Consider the following 16,800-nt stretch of genomic DNA (forward strand, 5'->3'; position numbering starts at 1 on the left):
AGACTTTTTGTCATTGGAACTCCAGCCAAGTTTAAGAGGCTGTGGCCTCTTTATAAAGCTGTACCTATAGAAAGTACACTGGGCAGCGGCTGTACCGGTGTTGCAGGTTGTGCCATTGGCGTGGAATAAAAAAAAAATTAACTTTAGAAAAGCTGAATGTTTAGAGCAACTAGAATGTTTTTGTACATGGCCAGAATTGACACGGAATGAAAGCAGATCCTATAATGTGAGTATTCAGGAAACCAGTAGTTCCTGCTTCCAACCCCTTGCTGCTCTCATCCTAACACAAGGTAATGGCAGCAAGGACAGAAGAGAGACTAGCAGCCAGAACAACAGGATAAAAATGTATTGGCACCGCCACTACATTTTCCTGCTTAAGCCAGTCTTGGCAAGAGCAGCGACTATACTTCTCTCATTTTCACATTACTCTGCCTCACAATAACAGCGGAAGAAGCACACAATAAGATGGTGAAAAGACAGGAAAGATGCTCGACTCTTTTCAGAAAAATAAAAAAAGGGGGGGGGGAACCTCAAACTGAAATATGTTCTACCAAGGAATGCCAAAAACTGCCGCCACTGGATTGTAAACAAGCAGGAGATCTTATTGGCAGAGACAGGGGGGAGTCTCCTAAAAAATATAGCATGCACACTGACTGTAAAATCGCTCAAAGAAGCATAACATTCCATTTGAATAAAGGGAAGTAAGGTATATTTAAAAAAAATAATAAAACAATAAAAAAAATAATACCCAAGTTCTACTTGGTAAGGGAAAAAAGACAATATATATGCTTTTAATTTAATTCATTAATTTAAACCTTTGACTACCACAACATCCAGCAACATACTGCTCTGCAATATACTCTAGATGCCTCTGACAGTCGAAGAAAGAAAAGGTTGCATATAATGAAGAAATAAAGGAATAAAATATTTTTAAAAAAAGTCAGACCAAATGCTTCTTGTTGGCAGTGCAATGTCATTAACAGGGAACACTCTGTTAATAGAGGGAAATCAAAAGGCCATTTGTTTTGGAGCATAATAAGTCACATTAACACATGAAAACATTCAGAAGGTCAAAATGTAATTACATCTTCAGGATATGTACTGTACAAGGTTTTCCCATCCCTCTAAAGTCTAAAGCAATGTTTGCTTGGGCTTCCATGTCTGCATTGCAGTTTTAGAATTCTCTATTTCCTTCATACATGCGTGAAAAATGGGGCTGAGTAATTACATAAGATGTATTGTTAATAAAAACTACTAGATATCTGACTTTTCTGCAAACTGTTGTTAGGAAAGATTGTCTCTGGTAACAGAGACACCGAGGTGGAACACAGGAAGTGGGGGTGGGGCTTAGTAGTGCTATGTGCAGAAGTGAAGCCTGGACTGTGTGAATGCAAACTGAGCCCATTTGCCTCCTCTGAAGGGGCCACATTGTGTCTGAAAGGTAAATCATGGCCTCCCTATTATCTTTTACCATCCATAAAGTTCAGGGCAGCTTTCCCTTGTGTTGCCTGACCTCACCAGCAGGAATTCACTGCGGAGCCAATGCATGAGCACCCTCTCCTTCCTCCACATGCAATCTAAAGTAATGTACTGTAAATCATTCCCAGCACAGTGCCAGCCTGTTCAGTCCAGTGCACATTTTCCAGAATCATGTAATGGCATAGCAAAAGGAAGTACGTGCTGTCATGCAGTGGGCCAGAGAAAGGAAGTCCAGGTGCGAGTACTGCTGGCAAACAGCCCAGCTCTGGTCCTGACCCTTCAAATAGGGAGAATGAGAAATCGCTGTGCACCATGGTGATGCCTCAATAATAACAGTGACACACTGTCACCACTCTGAAGGGTTAATTTAACAAAACCATGCCATTTAAAAAAATATATATTTTGCAAGTACAGGTACTCTTTAAATTTCCACAGACAGATTATAGAGTCGTGATAAAGTTATTTGTTACCTAAACAAATGTAACAGTATACTTTCATAACCAAGGAGCACAAGCTTCCTTTATATGAAAGGCAGCATTTCATGCACCATGCAAGGACTGAGGCTGTTTATGTATAGAAAAAAACATGCTAAATCAGTAATACAGTGACTCTAACAGAATGCATGTATAGTTTGTATCTGCAGAATTCTGCAACTTTGATTCTTTACTATAATCTCCAACTACAGTATAATGAAGTTGAGTTACCTTAAAAAATGCAATATGATCCAGTAGTATCCAGATCCATAATCTGCACAGTCAACAGGTAGCCAAGAAAACAAACCCTGTGCCATTCACTTTATGGTGGCCTACAAAGTAAACCCAACCATACTCTGCATCCTACCCTAGCCAGGGGCTATTAGAGTTCTGTTTCATGCTGCTTAGGTTTACCTTTGAAAAGGCAGAAATACCTATTTCCTACACATCATAAAAAGACCTTGATAGATACCCACTAAATATGACAGATAACTTACCAAGTAAATCTTGCCATTTACATAGAACACATTCACCAAATCTTAATTTTACATAAGTAAAACATAGGAGATTCTTGTAATATTTAATGCAGACAGGCAAAAAGATGCAACATGCTTCTGGACAAAACTCATACTAAATACACACATAATCCAGGCTATATCGTTTGTGCGTGAAAGTATCTTGTCAAGAGGCAATGGAGGGCAATCCTTATGACTGTATTCTGTAATAACCCACATTGGAAGGTCTTGATGGTTAAAGGGAACCTATAAGCTGGGATCACGGCGCCTAGCCCGCCCGACACCCCCCCCCCCCCAGCCCACCCCTGCCCGTGGAGCGCCGGATACCTACCCTTTCCTGCAAGTCCTGCTCCAGGGCCAGGTCCCGGGACGGAGATCTTGCCGTCAGAAGCCGTGCGCGCACTCAGCAGAGATGAGTCTGATGCCCATAGAGAATCTCTGTTCCATTAGTATACAGCGCGCCTTCCGGCGCCGATATCTCCGTCCGGGGACCGGTTCCAGGAGCAGGACTTGCAGAAGAGGGTAGGTATCCGGTGCTCCATCGGAGGGTCGGGCAGGCTTGGTGCCGTCATCCCGGGTTACAGGTCCTCTTTAAGCACTAACTGCAGGATTACAAAAGTTATAGATTCACCACAGCAGGATATAACAAAAAATATTTAAAAGCTTAACATTTTAGTTTCAAGAGACATCCCTCTTATACATGACAACATATATTTTAATGAAGGTCTTTTAGGATCAGGTAGAGGAAAAATGATGGAATCACTTAATGGGGAAAAATATGAAATATACTTATAATTTGCATCCTTACAAGTGCTGGAAAAAGTGAAAAATGCCAGGTGATAAGGGTATGTTCACACTGAGTAAACGTGGCGGTATTCCACGGCGGAGAGATGTGAATGTCAATTCTTTGCACGGGGAGCGGCAGGAGCGGAGGCGCACGAACCCTCTCATAGACAGGCTATGGCACAGTGAACAGAAAGGGTATAACAGGAAAAGGAAAAATATATGGGTAGACAAAGTAATTCATCAAGTGTCATGATCAAAACTCAAAGCAAGATGTCTAAACCCAGACTAGGCAATCCAAACATGCACCAAAGTTATTGAACAAACAGAGCCTCTTTAATAAGTCTGCCGAAGAGGGAAGATGGCTATCATTACCTTAAAGGGTTATCCCCATGTTAACAGGCTCATCTGTGGGGGTCTAATCGCTGAGACCCCAACAATTCCAAGAACATGGATAAAATTGTCCCTGGAATAAATAGTGTGCACTGTGCCTGCACAGTACGTGCAGGGCTGCCAAACTTTTCCAAGCAATGTCCGGCAGAACCATTAGAGAATTAACGGAGCACTGGCAATGCACACACTGTGTGCTACAGGGTCCAGCAAACAGTCCAGATCTCAATGGCACCGAAAACTTAAGGTGGAAATTATTATTAAACAAACAAACAAAGGAGCAAAGTACCAATAGTGTTGTTTGTTTGTTCATAATTTTCCCCTCTACTTGATCAGGGAAAAAAACATGCACTTTAAAGAATGTTAAGCTATTAAACACTTGTTTTGATATATCTGTGTATTTGCTATAAAGTAAACCAGTTGAGTGACATTGTCTATGATCCCATACCTTTTTCCAGAGGTTATAATGACTTCCAACCATACATAACGGTTGGACAGAGATTTTGGGATCCACAGAACGGATCCTCACTGGCACTGTAGTTTACTTACTGACATGTTAGATAGAAATGCATCAGTAATACTTAAACTGTTGCTGGCATTTAGTTTAGGCATTTTTGTAAGAAGAGTTTAATAAATTTCACGGTATCAGACAAGATATTTTTTTTTATTCAAAAGATCATGGTAATGCCAACTCCTACACTCCAACAGAACTACCCCTTTAAAAGCAGCCTTACAGCACTATCACCTTCTGCAACGAAGGGTCAGTGTGAAAAACTTCATTTACTTTTGATCATTCAGATTCCAATTGTTTACATTGTTCAGCAAATGCCTCTTTAAACATTTATTTGACTAATCTTCTGTGCTTTAGTGATGCATAAATGTTCGTACATTCTAGATTATAAAAACACTGCAGGGGGTAATGCATTAAATACACATTGTACTCAGTATGTTGGAATGTTAGATGAAGTACAGGGAACAGTCATGCTCACCTGGAGGAGTCACCGTTATGCTCTTTATAAACACCTTTGCCAACAAAGGTTATTTATCATAGGTTTTCTTTATATTTTACCATCTACTGCAGGATATAAAAGTTATTACACATTTCCATTCTCTTAAAAAGCAGGATGGCACCATGAAAGTATGCTGCTGCCAGGAGAACTGAGTTTATTCAATTCTTTCCACATTCAAAAGGCAAAAAGGCCGCCCATTGTGTCCCCCACCCCAGAGTCTTCCAACAAAACCGGATGCCAAGTCCTCTGCCAGCAGATAGGCCATGTGCTTTAGGCTACAAAGAGAAATCGGTCGTAGGCTTTCCGCCAAGATTCATAGATTACTTTCAACACTACTGGTCCTTCAGTTCTGTACAAAAAGCATTCGTGTAATTTACAAATATAAAAAGTCTGCAAGGCTGGAAAAAAAATCTTCAAATATGTATAAATAGGTTTGGGGCAGATCTTCCTATAAATACCATAATAGTTAAAAAAAAAAAAAAAATAGAAATATCCTGCTCATATAAGATATTCCACCAATTCCCCATCTGTAAGATCTTGGCCCAGGGACGGCATGGGATTTTTTTGATCCAAGGTGCTGGATTGAAAGGCTGTATCTGGGTAGAAAAGGAACGAAATTCAATTCAATACAAAAGGAACAAAAGTTATAAAATATCAATGCTATTTACAGGGGTGTTTTAACTATTTTAAATCTTGGGATATCTGGATTTGTCTTTTCTCCTCTTTGGTATTGTTACAGAAAATGGGAATAGTAGATAAGTATTTTCTAAGCAGTGTTTGAGCATACCTTTACCTTGTATTGCACCCACTAGTAGGCAATAAATGTGCGGGGATATACTTTGTTTTATTGTAAATATATCTACTGGCGCGTTCAGATTTGAAATCTTTTGAATTAATGGCTATGGAGAGCAAAAGACTTTGCATGAAGAATTACTATACAGCCTTTTTGGTAGCTGCCATAATAACAGACATCAATCATTATGGGGTTCACATTTACCTGTTTTCTCAGAGCTATACATAGGGCTCGGAGTGGCCAGCCTCCCCGGGCCTGGAGATGCACTGACTGAAGGGGCTTTGTTCTGCTCATTATTTCTATCTGTTTGTGTGCAGCAGTCTTTGCTACCAGACTTTGAATGTCCAGAAAGTTGGGGTGTGGATGGAAGTACAGGTGAAGGAGTGGATGAGATGGACTCCGAGCGATATTCTGTTCCTAGCAGAACACCTATAAAAAAAATAAACAAATAAAACACATTTTTGGGCGGAAAGTGGCCATTTGCGAAAGATTTTATTCGCAAATGGCAAATTTGCGAATAAAATATTCGCAAATAGGCACTTTCCGCCGGGTACACCGGGGGTGTGGAGGGGGCAAAACGGGGGGGGGCGGACTCAGAGTCCGCGCGATTCATCATTGTTTCGCAGAAAACCCACTCCAGCTCTCAGCTGGCGTAGGTTTTCTGCCGTGCGCATCGGCGCCCAGGGGATTTATGTAGAGGCAGTCCGCCTCTCCGCTTCTACATAAATCTCCGTAGTGCTGGAGCTGCGGGGACATTTTAAGGTCCGGCGCAGAAAATGTCGGACTCAATAAATGTCCCCCAATATGCTCAAGCAGCAGCTGGTGATACACGACAATGCAAATATTCTGTTCCTCATATAACATTATATCTTACCCAAGCTGCCCTTCCAGCTCTTGTCCTCTCGCTTTTCTTCCAGGATGGGGGTACTGCTGAGTGTAGAAGAATGAGTGAGTAGCCCAGAGCCGGCATTTGAGATAGACATAAGGGACTTTGAGGGACGCATTGAAGATTGTTGATCTGTCTTGCTGGGGTCCTTACGAGAGCGTTGCTGAAGCACCTTGATCATAGCATCCTTCTCAATTATCTGAGCATGGAGGGTCTTTATCCTGGTGTGCATAAAAAGAGACGCTTTAGGTCTTTACATTTAAACTAAACATTCCAGAGGTTAAAATACTACACTGTAAAACTGTTCATTTTAAAGGGCTTATCCAGGGCTACAAAAACATGGCTACATTCTTCCAGAGACAGCCCCTCTCTTGTCTCCAGTTCAGGTATGGTTTGCAATTAAGCTCCATTGACTTCAATAGAACAGAGTCACAAAACCCCATCCAAACTAGAGACAATATGAGGTGCTGTCTCTGAAAGAAAGTGACCATGTTTTTCTAGTGCTGGATAACCCCTTTATGGCTGTTCAAACAATGTGTGAATGGCCGTTGTTTAACACTACCTACAGCCAGAATTAATCCTCATGTTCATTAATTCCAGCAGAAGGAGGTGTTAAACAACGACCGCTCACGCAGAATGGCCATATCTTTTTCTAGAAATCTTTATTGACAGAACCAAAAGAAAATGATGCAGACTTAAAAATAAGTTGGGAAAACTTGCAACCTGTGTCAAATTCAGTGTGTGAACACACCCTTACTGTATGTGTATATTGTTTCCATAAGCAGTATTACAGTTTATTTTTGTTTAGCAAAATAGCATGTTGAGGAGAGAGCACCAGGCACCTTAGTGGTCTCTAAAAAGTCAAATGTTTGCTGAGGATAATTAAACCAAAGGATATTCAATGACTATTCCAGTATTACCAGATGTCTTCCCTGTAGACCTCACCTTCCCTCCATATCCACACATCTTCTATTAGCCAAAAGTATCTCTTCCTCTTCTTTCTGGATACGGGCCTCCAACGTGGTATCAAAGCTTGCACTGGGAGAATGGCTTATTGAGCCGGTGTCCCTGCAACAACAAGTAACAAAAACTGACGTCAACAAACGTACATAGCTTCCATTAAAGGGGTAGTGCGTCATCTTCGGGAGGCCGGCCAAACCTCTCCAGCCGTTCCCCTCTGCCAATCATGCATAACTGTGCTCAGCCAATCACAGCTAAGCAGCTAATGATGCGGCAGAGGTGGCACGGCATGAGGGATGGCTGGAGTGGTTCGGCCGGCCTCCCGAAGATGACGTCGTCGACACAAGATGGCGGCCAAGGTCGACAGCGAACACGTAAGTATAATGCGCCAACACTTCCGGGGTGGGGTGCAACAAGTATTATAAAGAGTTGTCTGGCATTTATAAACACATATATAAAACTTCACATACCCAGAGCATACACGGCTGAGTAATTAGCCTACACTAGCTGGCTCAGAACTCCCGATATGTCGTTTTACAACTTTCAGCTCTTCAAACAGCTATGTCCCTGAAATAACTAGTAAATTCCAACACACTCCTGAGAAGAATATGCCAGGAGATAAGATAAGAGGAGAATGCACACTACACCAAAGAACCTTCTATAGGGTCTTGGCCACATTTTCACTATATCAGCACAGACTGGGATTTGCAGGCTACACTGTGTGAGAATAACAACCTCCCTAATGGTAGAAACGGGAAAAGGCACAACTTAAAAAGGAGAATTTTAGATGGAAAATGCAGCTTTAGGCTAAGTTCACACAATGTATTTATTCAATTAATAACGGCCATTGTTGCAGATTGCAACACCAGCCATTATTAATGAATAAATACATAGCACTGACTTTTATGGAATCTCAGCCGGAGTGTATACACATAGTATACACTCGCGCCAGGATTCCTAGTCGCCACACTTAAAACCGACATGTCAGTTTCGTACTGCCGCTATTCATTGAATAGCAGCTGCACAAAACTGACAGTACACACAATGTGAAGTGCGGCTCAGGACGCACTTTACATTGTCTGCTATGGGTAATTGGAAAGCGGGCACACCCGAATGCGCCTGCATCCTAATTAAAAAGAAATGAAGTTCATCCGGCTGGTACTGCAGTACCGGCTGGGATAAACTTCACTGACACTGGCAGTTCTATGACAAGGCCATGTCACAGAACGGCTAGTGTCATACATAGGGCCTTTGGCACATTTTCCAGAGACTTACTTATTTCCAACTAGTCCTCCATTTCTCTTATTGCTTTCAGGTTTTCTTACTAGACCTCTGCCTTCTACCAGTTGACATCTACTAACTATTCCAGAAACTGACCAAGCACAGACACAAGCCCACGAAATCTGACTCATAGTCACCTCTGAGCAGCCACAGTAGCGGCAGCATCCAGTGCAAACTGTCTCATAACACTCTCCTCCAAGTACTTCTGCTCCCACTTGGTCATGTCTGCCTCAAGGGCCAACACTCTCTCCTCTTTCTCCCGAAGTAGCTCCATGAGGGCAGCAGCGTTATACTCAGAAACATTGGTGGACTGAGAGTTTCCCTGGCGCTGTAATAAAGGATATAAACTTTAGTATGACTTAATATTATTAAAGACATCAATTCTATTACACACGTACATTTGTTAACTCCTGACTGCAAAAAAATAGATAAATAGATAAATCAGAGTTTGGATGTACATATTATAATATAGGTCAGGATACAGGAGAGATAGTTGCATAATGTATTGGAGAGCAGAACAATGAAGCATTGATATATTGAAGAGACTCATCACATGTAAGCATACGAGATACAGTGAATCCAGCTGACAAGTCTGGTCTTCGAAGAAGCAGCTCAAGGGGAGCGGGATTAAGTTTTCTTTCTGGACACAACACACAAACAAGGCGATTGTTTTGCTCACTCTCTGCAGGAGCTGCTGACCACAGTTCACCTCTGCTAGCTTTTGCAGGACTCTTGGAAGGCTGGGGGTTTGCAATGACCTGACTGTGCAAATAATCTCAGAGTAATGTGCACACACAGCACTTTGCTTGGGCCAAAGAAAGAACTAAATTTATACTGGCTATTCCTGGGGCGTCTGTTGGTCTGCTATATGAAGGCCAATGTATATTTAATATGTATGTGGACTATGATAATACCATAATACAAAGAGGGACATTCAGAAAAGCTGGAGACCCACACACAAAAGCTGGACAGTGGCTTTAAGCATCACGTTTCTAAACACTGATAACACGGTTTTTGTGCACATGGCAGACTTGGGCTCCGCTTGTATCACACACACAAACAAGATATCCAGCATTATTTGAGCTTGCCCAAAATAGACCTCAGGTAAAAGAATATATCATCCTGCTCAGCAATTCATGCGCCATAACATGGTGCTGATAGATTAGATATGGTTATGTGACAGGTTCCCTTTAAACCCTTAAGGACCGGGCCAATTTTCACTTTTGCGTCTTTGTTGTTTCCTCCTCGCCTTCTAAGACCCATAACTCATAATGTGGGGGCTTGTTTTTTTCAGGAGGAGGTGTACTTTGTAGTGCAGCCTTTCAATCTGCCATAAAATGAATGACGGAACCCCCAAAATATTATCTATGGGATGAATTTGGGTTAAAAAAAAAAAAAAAACAGATTCCGCAAAGTTTGGGGGGGGGGGGGGGAGATCCATGTTTACGCAATGCACTTTATGGTAAAACTGACATTTTAAATTTTCTCTATAGGTCAGTCTGAACACAGCGAAATGCATGTTTACTAGGTTTTCTAATGTTTTACTATTTTTATTAGCAGTAAAACTTTTTTTTTGCAAAAAGGTATATTTAAAATGGCCCTATTGTAACTCCTATAGCGCATATATTTTTTCCCCTACGGGGTCATATGGGGCATAATTTTTTGCAACATGATGTCTATTTTTTATTAGTAAAATTTTTTTCTAGATCAGACATATTAATTGCTTTTTATTAAAAAATTTTATACATAAAATTACATTTTATAAAAAAAAAAAGCAATCCCTGCATTTTTTGTACTGCTTTTTGTTCACACCGTTCACCGTGCGGGAATAATATTGTTTTTAATTTTAATAAATCAGACAATTTTGCACACTATGATATTTAATATGTTATTTAAATTTATTATTTTTATTTGTTTTATGTATAATGTGGGAAGGGGGGGTGATTTTTACTTTTATTGGGGGAGGGGCTTCAGGACATTTTTAAAAACTTTTATTGGCTTTTTTTTACACTTTTATAGTCCCCTTAGGGAATTATTATATACATTTATTGGATTCTATACACTGATCACTGCTAATCCGTAGCATAGCAGGGATCAGTGTTATTGGCGATCCTCTGATCAGAAGAGTGAAGACCAGACTGCACGGAGGAAGGTAAGAGACCTCCAGCAGTCAGGCCATGTGATCGGGACCCCTGCAGAAATGCTGCGGTGGTCCCGATCGGTAAGTGACAGGAGATGCTCCTGTCACTTAAACTTAAATGCTGCAACGTTTAAGGGGTTAATGGCGGGCGGCCGTACGATCGCTGCAGATAGCAGCCAGTCCTCACCTGCTATTGAGCGAGCTCAGCTCCTGAGCCCGCTCCATAGCTCGGTACTCCGGCAGGGCGTACATTTACGCCATTTGCGCCAAGGCCCAGGCAGTGGGGTTTAAATGTTCTGCCCAATGTCGTTAAGGGGTTAAAGGAGAAGTCCCACCATATTGAAAAAAGTCAGACAGGCAGGGAGTATGGGAAAAAATAAACAAAAGTAAACGTACCTATCCTCATGCCCCGTAGTACCGCTCTCTGGTCCAGCTGATAGCGGCCAGTGTCCTGCAGCTCTTCTGGCTGCAATGTCAGGTACCCAGGACACCGCCTCAGTCACTGACTGGCTGAGTGGGCAACCACTCAGCTGGGTTGTGACATTGCAGCTGGAAGTGTCAGGAACGTGACATACCCAGTTTCCAGATAATTTTCAGCAGCCCAGGAGCAGCGCAATAACGGCATGGAAACTGGCGAGTTTACTTTTTCATTGTTTTGATGTTTTTCAATTTTGTGGAACTTCCCCTTTAAGTGTTTAGCTGTTCTCCAGTCCAGGACTCTACAAAAGCTGGCGAGACAATTCTCTTTAGTCTTGGGCCTATTTCTTTACTACATATCTACAGTCCTGTACAGAGCATTTTTCATCTAGTAGATTTCATTTAAAGGGGTTTTCTCACCACTAACCCCTTGCCGACCACCCACTGCCTTCTGAAGGTGGCCGGTCTTTGGTGTTGCTGCAGTAGGAGTTTTGAGTCTCTGGTGCTGCACTTATGCTAAGAACCTGATCTATCACTACAGCTCCAGTTCTTAGGCATCCTTCGGAGTACAGGCAGGATCAGAGGATCCAGCACATTACAGACAACAGCATGAAAAATCAGACAAGACCACATTTTCAATGGGAAATTTCTAACATCTTTTCCTGGAAAAAAGTTGCATAGAAAAGGGCAATAAAATCATAAAATCCCAGCTAGTGGTACCTGTTGCATTCGCAGAGATTCCAGTTCTCGTTCCAGCCTGGTGCGGAGTCTATGTTCCAGTTGTTCACGCTTCTCACAGGCAGCCTGAAGCTGAGCCAAGGCCTGCTGCATCTTTTCCACTTTATCAACATAAACTTGCTTCTTCTTCAACTAGAAAAAAAAATGGAAAGTGCAGCATTAGCAAAGCTCCCTATGTGCTGTGTGGGTCTCACCATTAAATGGCCTTCAGCCTTCCATATTCACTCAGATTTTATATAAAATCTTAGTAACCCTGTTTCAATGTTTTTGGCCCATTTCTAGCTATTCAATGTGCGCTTGTTTCCATATCACCAATATAGCTCAATTCACACCAGTGGAAACAGGCAGTGATTTATCTCCACCATATCATGGCCACATAAACACCCACAAGGAATCATCACATGACTCAGACTCCAGAAATATAGTGAATTGTTTACTTTTACTCTCCACAATCAGATGACCAGATCCATCTATATAAAAAAGCTAGTTCCGGGGTACTGCAGCTCTCCTCTAAATCTGATCCATATACCACAAATAGGTTACCTGGGGAAGGCACTACATCGTACCCACCCAGACTGTGCTGGGGCCTAGGGTGACACATGGTCTCTGGACATCACAGCACTCTGATAAGGAAGCGTAAAACCTAAAAGCTAATCACTAAAGATATACAGATATTCCAATTCCTATTAGTGGCCTAACAGATGACTTATAAGATCATATACAAGACCTGTGCAAAGCATTATACCAGTTTGACAACATTTTTAAGACATGAAAGTTTTCTTTAAAGGGTTTTTTCCACACAAACAACACAGAGAGGTGGACAGAGATGGAGAGACGATAGTGTTGTTAATGGGAAAACCCCTCTATGCTACAAATTTATAAAAAAGACCCTTTTTTGAGTCAAACGCTTCTCATTTATTTAGCATTTTCTTCTCTTACAGGAATAGATGTTTAGATGTTTAGAAGATGAATTCTGACATAAATGTAAAGCTGAATGTATAGAGTAATGGAAATCGGCAGTGGTGTTCCAACATTACACTCTGGTGCCTTTTATGGTACAGTTCTAGTATGTAAAGAATCTAGTATATCCCAAGCCCTTGCCAGGCACAGTCTCTCTTAGATTGCACTTGACAGAACTATGAGAGGAATCCCCTGTGTTAATACTCGCTGCTCAGGATACCTCTTTATGGTATAATGTTGGCCTGAGATACCAGTCCATCACAGAGTCATAATTGTCATCACATTCAGCAAAACAGAGAAGATGGCCAAGAACTTGCCACTAAACTCCTTTAACCCTTGTAAACCTTAACAATATATTATTGTGCATGTACCACATACCTCTGTATTAGCTTTGTCCTACCAAATCTTACTGCATTGCACCACACAACTAGCAGGCAGGCCATAGAAAGAACAGAAGTACTAGGCAATGCACTAATAATTTATTCTAGTCTTTAGCTTACACTGCTTTATTATATGAAGACACTTTATTACGGTTAAAATGAATTGAGTGGAAAAACAAATGTGTTCAATATCTCAGTACCCAATAATTCTATCATGCTGCTAAAGCCTAAAAAATAAGTTCAGTACTTTTTTTTTTTTATAAGCTTAGCCATAAGATTCTGTTAAAAGGGATTTGCTTAGTGTGAACATTAGAGCACACTAAGTAGCGGCAGTGTGGGTCGTTCCACCGGTCTTCCAGCCTGATCAGCAGCGTTCCTCTGTCTCTTAGGAATGTTACAAAGTGCCTGATATTCTCCAGAAAGTAAAAGAAAAAATGTTCCATCTTCATTTACTAAAAATTCCTTTCCCAGACACTGGCCAGACTCTCAGCAGGGTATATAGTATAACTAGTCTCAGTTCAGAATGTAATGGTAAATGAAGCGGTTAAAGTCAAAGCGGGCAATCTGTGCATCATTAGGAGCCAGGGGGGCTGAGAGTTTGGGGAATGTTGAGCCACTTACAGAAGCATGAGAGGTAAAACTGGGCTGGAATGTGCAGGGTGAGGAGACACAGGGTTTTTACTGACCAGTAACCAAGACTGAAAAGCTGTATGCAGAGGATTAGTGGTAGACTGGAGCCACATTTCAGGCGTACAAACCTAAAAATTGTTTACCCATGTCGTCATCATGGAGTCATGAATTAGGAATATATATATTATATATATATATATATATATATATATATATATATATATATATATATATATATACACTACCGTTCAAAAGTTTGGGGTCGCATTGAAATGTCCTTATTTTTTAAGGAAAAGCACTGTACTTTTCAATGAAGATAACTTTAAACTAGTCCTAACTTTAAACAAATACACTCTATACATTGCTAATGTGGTAAATGACTATTCTAGCTGCAAATGTCTGTTTTTTGGTGCAATATCTACATAGGTGTATAGAGGCCCATTTCCAGCAACTATCACTCCAGTGTTCTAATGGTACAATCTGTTTGCTCATTGGCTCAGAAGGCTAATTGATGATTAGAAAACCCTTGTGCAATCACGTTCACACATCTGAAAACAGTCTAGCTCGTTACAGAAGCTACAAAACTGACCTTCCTTTGAGCAGATTGTGTTTCTGGAGCATCACATTTGTGGGGTCAATTAACCGCTCAAAATGGCCAGAAAAAGAGAACTTTCATCTGAAACTCGACAGTCTATTCTTGTTCTTAGAAATGAAGGCTATTCCATGCGAGAAATTGCTAAGAAATTGAAGATTTCCTACAACGGTGTGTACTACTCCCTTCAGAGGACAGCACAAACAGGCTCTAACCAGAGTAGAAAAAGAAGTGGGAGGCCGCGTTGCACAACTAAGCAAGAAGATAAGCACATTAGAGTCTCTAGTTTGAGAAACAGACGCCTCACAGGTCCCCAACTGGCATCTTCATTAAATAGTACCTGCAAAACACCAGTGTCAACATCTACAGTGAAGAGGCGGCTGCGGGATTTGGGGCTTCAGGGCAGAGTGGCAAAGAAAAAGCCATATCTGAGACTGGTCAATAAAAGAAAAAGATTAAGATGGGCAAAAGAACACAGACATTGGACAGAGGAAGACTAGAAAAAAGTGTTGTGGACGGATGAATCCAAGTTTGAGGTGTTTGGATCACAAAGAAGAACGTTTGTAAGACGCAGAACAAATGAAAAGATGCTGCAAGAATGCCTGACGCCATCTGTTAAGCATGGTGGAGGTAATGTGATGGTCTGGGGTTGCTTTGGTGCTGGTAAGGTGGGAGATTTGTACAGGGTAAAAGGGATTCTGAATAAGGAAGGCTATCACTCTGCAACGCCATGCCATACCCAGTGGACAGCGCTTGATTGGAGCCAATTTCATCCTACAACAGGACAATGACCCTAAACACACCTCCAAATTGTGCAAGAACTATTTACAGCAGAAGCAGGCAGCTGGTATTCTATCATAGGTAATGGAGTGGCCAGCGCAGTCACCAGATCTGAACCCCATTGAGCTGTTGTGGGAGCAGCTTGACCGTATGGTACGCCAGAAGTGCCCATCCAACCAATCCAACTTGTGGGAGCTGCTTCTAGAAGCGTGGGGGGCAATTTCTCCAGCTTACCTCAACAGATTAACAGCTAGAATGCCAAAGGTGTGCAATGCTGGAATTGCTGCAAAAGGAGGATTCTCTGACGAAAGCAAAGTGTGATGTAAGAACAATGTTATTTCACATACAATTCATTATTTCTAACCTTGTCAATGTCTTGACTCTATTTTCTATTCATTTCACAATTTTTGGTGGTGAAGAAGTGTGACTTTTCATGGAAAACACAAAATTGTTTGGGTGACCCCAAACTTTTGAACGGTAGTGTATATATAAATATATATATATTTAAAAAAAATGTTGCTAAGGTCTGACCGAGTGCGAAGACATCTGCTGATCAGCATCATACAATTACCATATATAAATGGCGTGTATCCACTACACAAACTTGGCCCAAAGGCTAAAAGTGGCCACACACAGAGCCATCAGCTGAATGCCCGCATGACTGACTGCTAACTTTACAGATATCCCATATACTTACCTATTCAGCTCTACAGACATGTGCATGAATAGACAGAGGGGAGTAAGCCACAGACACCAATACTGGCTGACCTTCTCTGAATACAAAAGACTCTTAGGCCTTTTCCACACGTCTGCATAAATTCTCAGTATTTGCAGATGCATGAATACGGAGTACTTTGTAATCCTTTAATTCATATGGTGCAATTAAAACATCCTCTATTTTTGCAGATCCACAATGTAAAATAGGACTGGTTGTAGTCTGTACCATACTGCACTCCGCAAAACCATCCGCAATTCTGTGACATCACCATGTAAGCTGCTCCTGGCTGGTTGGGACCGCTAGTGACATCATTTTATACCACCCTCCCCCCCTTTTTTTTTGTGGATCCACAAAATACGGAGCACAATACTGATGCACTACAGTTGATATTTTGAGGATTGTGGAGATAAAAAAAATGCTGACCACGTGTTTCATTCTTAAAAATATACTGACGTGTTAATGTTGCCTTATTTTTTTAAATCCACCTGACTAATCATTTAGTTCATACACATTTGCTGGTCAGTAATAATCTCATGTGTATGGTCTGCTTAAGAGGACCTCTGTTCCACAAATACAAGATTATAATTTTGGGGATGCATATTCTAGACCTATATCAAACACGACAGAATGTCTATACTTACTTCTTCTTCCAGCTTCACCACCTTGGCCTGAGCATTGTTGAGGGCTTGGTCTCGGATCTCAATATGCCTTCTTTGGTCCTCATTCATGGAGCGCAAGGAGGATAACTCCATTTCCAGCTTCTCCTTTTCTCTTTGCAGGTCTTTATCTGCAAAGATAAAAATAAAAACATAAATTCTTCTGAAAGCTGAAATACCGTAGACAGATAAGAAAGCAGAAGTTATGTGCCACATGAA

The 16,800-nt window shown here is 41.3% G+C and overlaps 1 protein-coding gene across 3 annotated transcripts in view; it reads right to left on the minus strand.

Annotated features, from left to right (window-relative positions):
- Positions 1-2,783: 2,783 nt before the first annotated feature.
- AMOT (angiomotin) overlaps positions 2,784-16,800 on the minus strand; it is a 52,164-nt gene continuing 38,147 nt past the window's right edge. For all 3 annotated transcript variants that reach the window (XM_069942778.1, XM_069942780.1, XM_069942779.1), the window contains 7 exons: positions 16,567-16,712; positions 11,848-11,997; positions 8,708-8,898; positions 7,275-7,397; positions 6,318-6,550; positions 5,648-5,872; positions 2,784-5,246 (listed from right to left, as the gene is read on the minus strand). In XM_069942778.1, the coding sequence (XP_069798879.1) occupies positions 5,149-5,246; positions 5,648-5,872; positions 6,318-6,550; positions 7,275-7,397; positions 8,708-8,898; positions 11,848-11,997; positions 16,567-16,712 (1,166 nt within the window). In that variant the 3' untranslated portion in view covers positions 2,784-5,148. The remainder of the gene's footprint in view (positions 5,247-5,647; positions 5,873-6,317; positions 6,551-7,274; positions 7,398-8,707; positions 8,899-11,847; positions 11,998-16,566; positions 16,713-16,800) is intronic.

Source organism: Dendropsophus ebraccatus, chromosome 10 (genome assembly GCF_027789765.1).
Source record: "Dendropsophus ebraccatus isolate aDenEbr1 chromosome 10, aDenEbr1.pat, whole genome shotgun sequence".
NCBI lineage: Eukaryota > Metazoa > Chordata > Amphibia > Anura > Hylidae > Dendropsophus > Dendropsophus ebraccatus.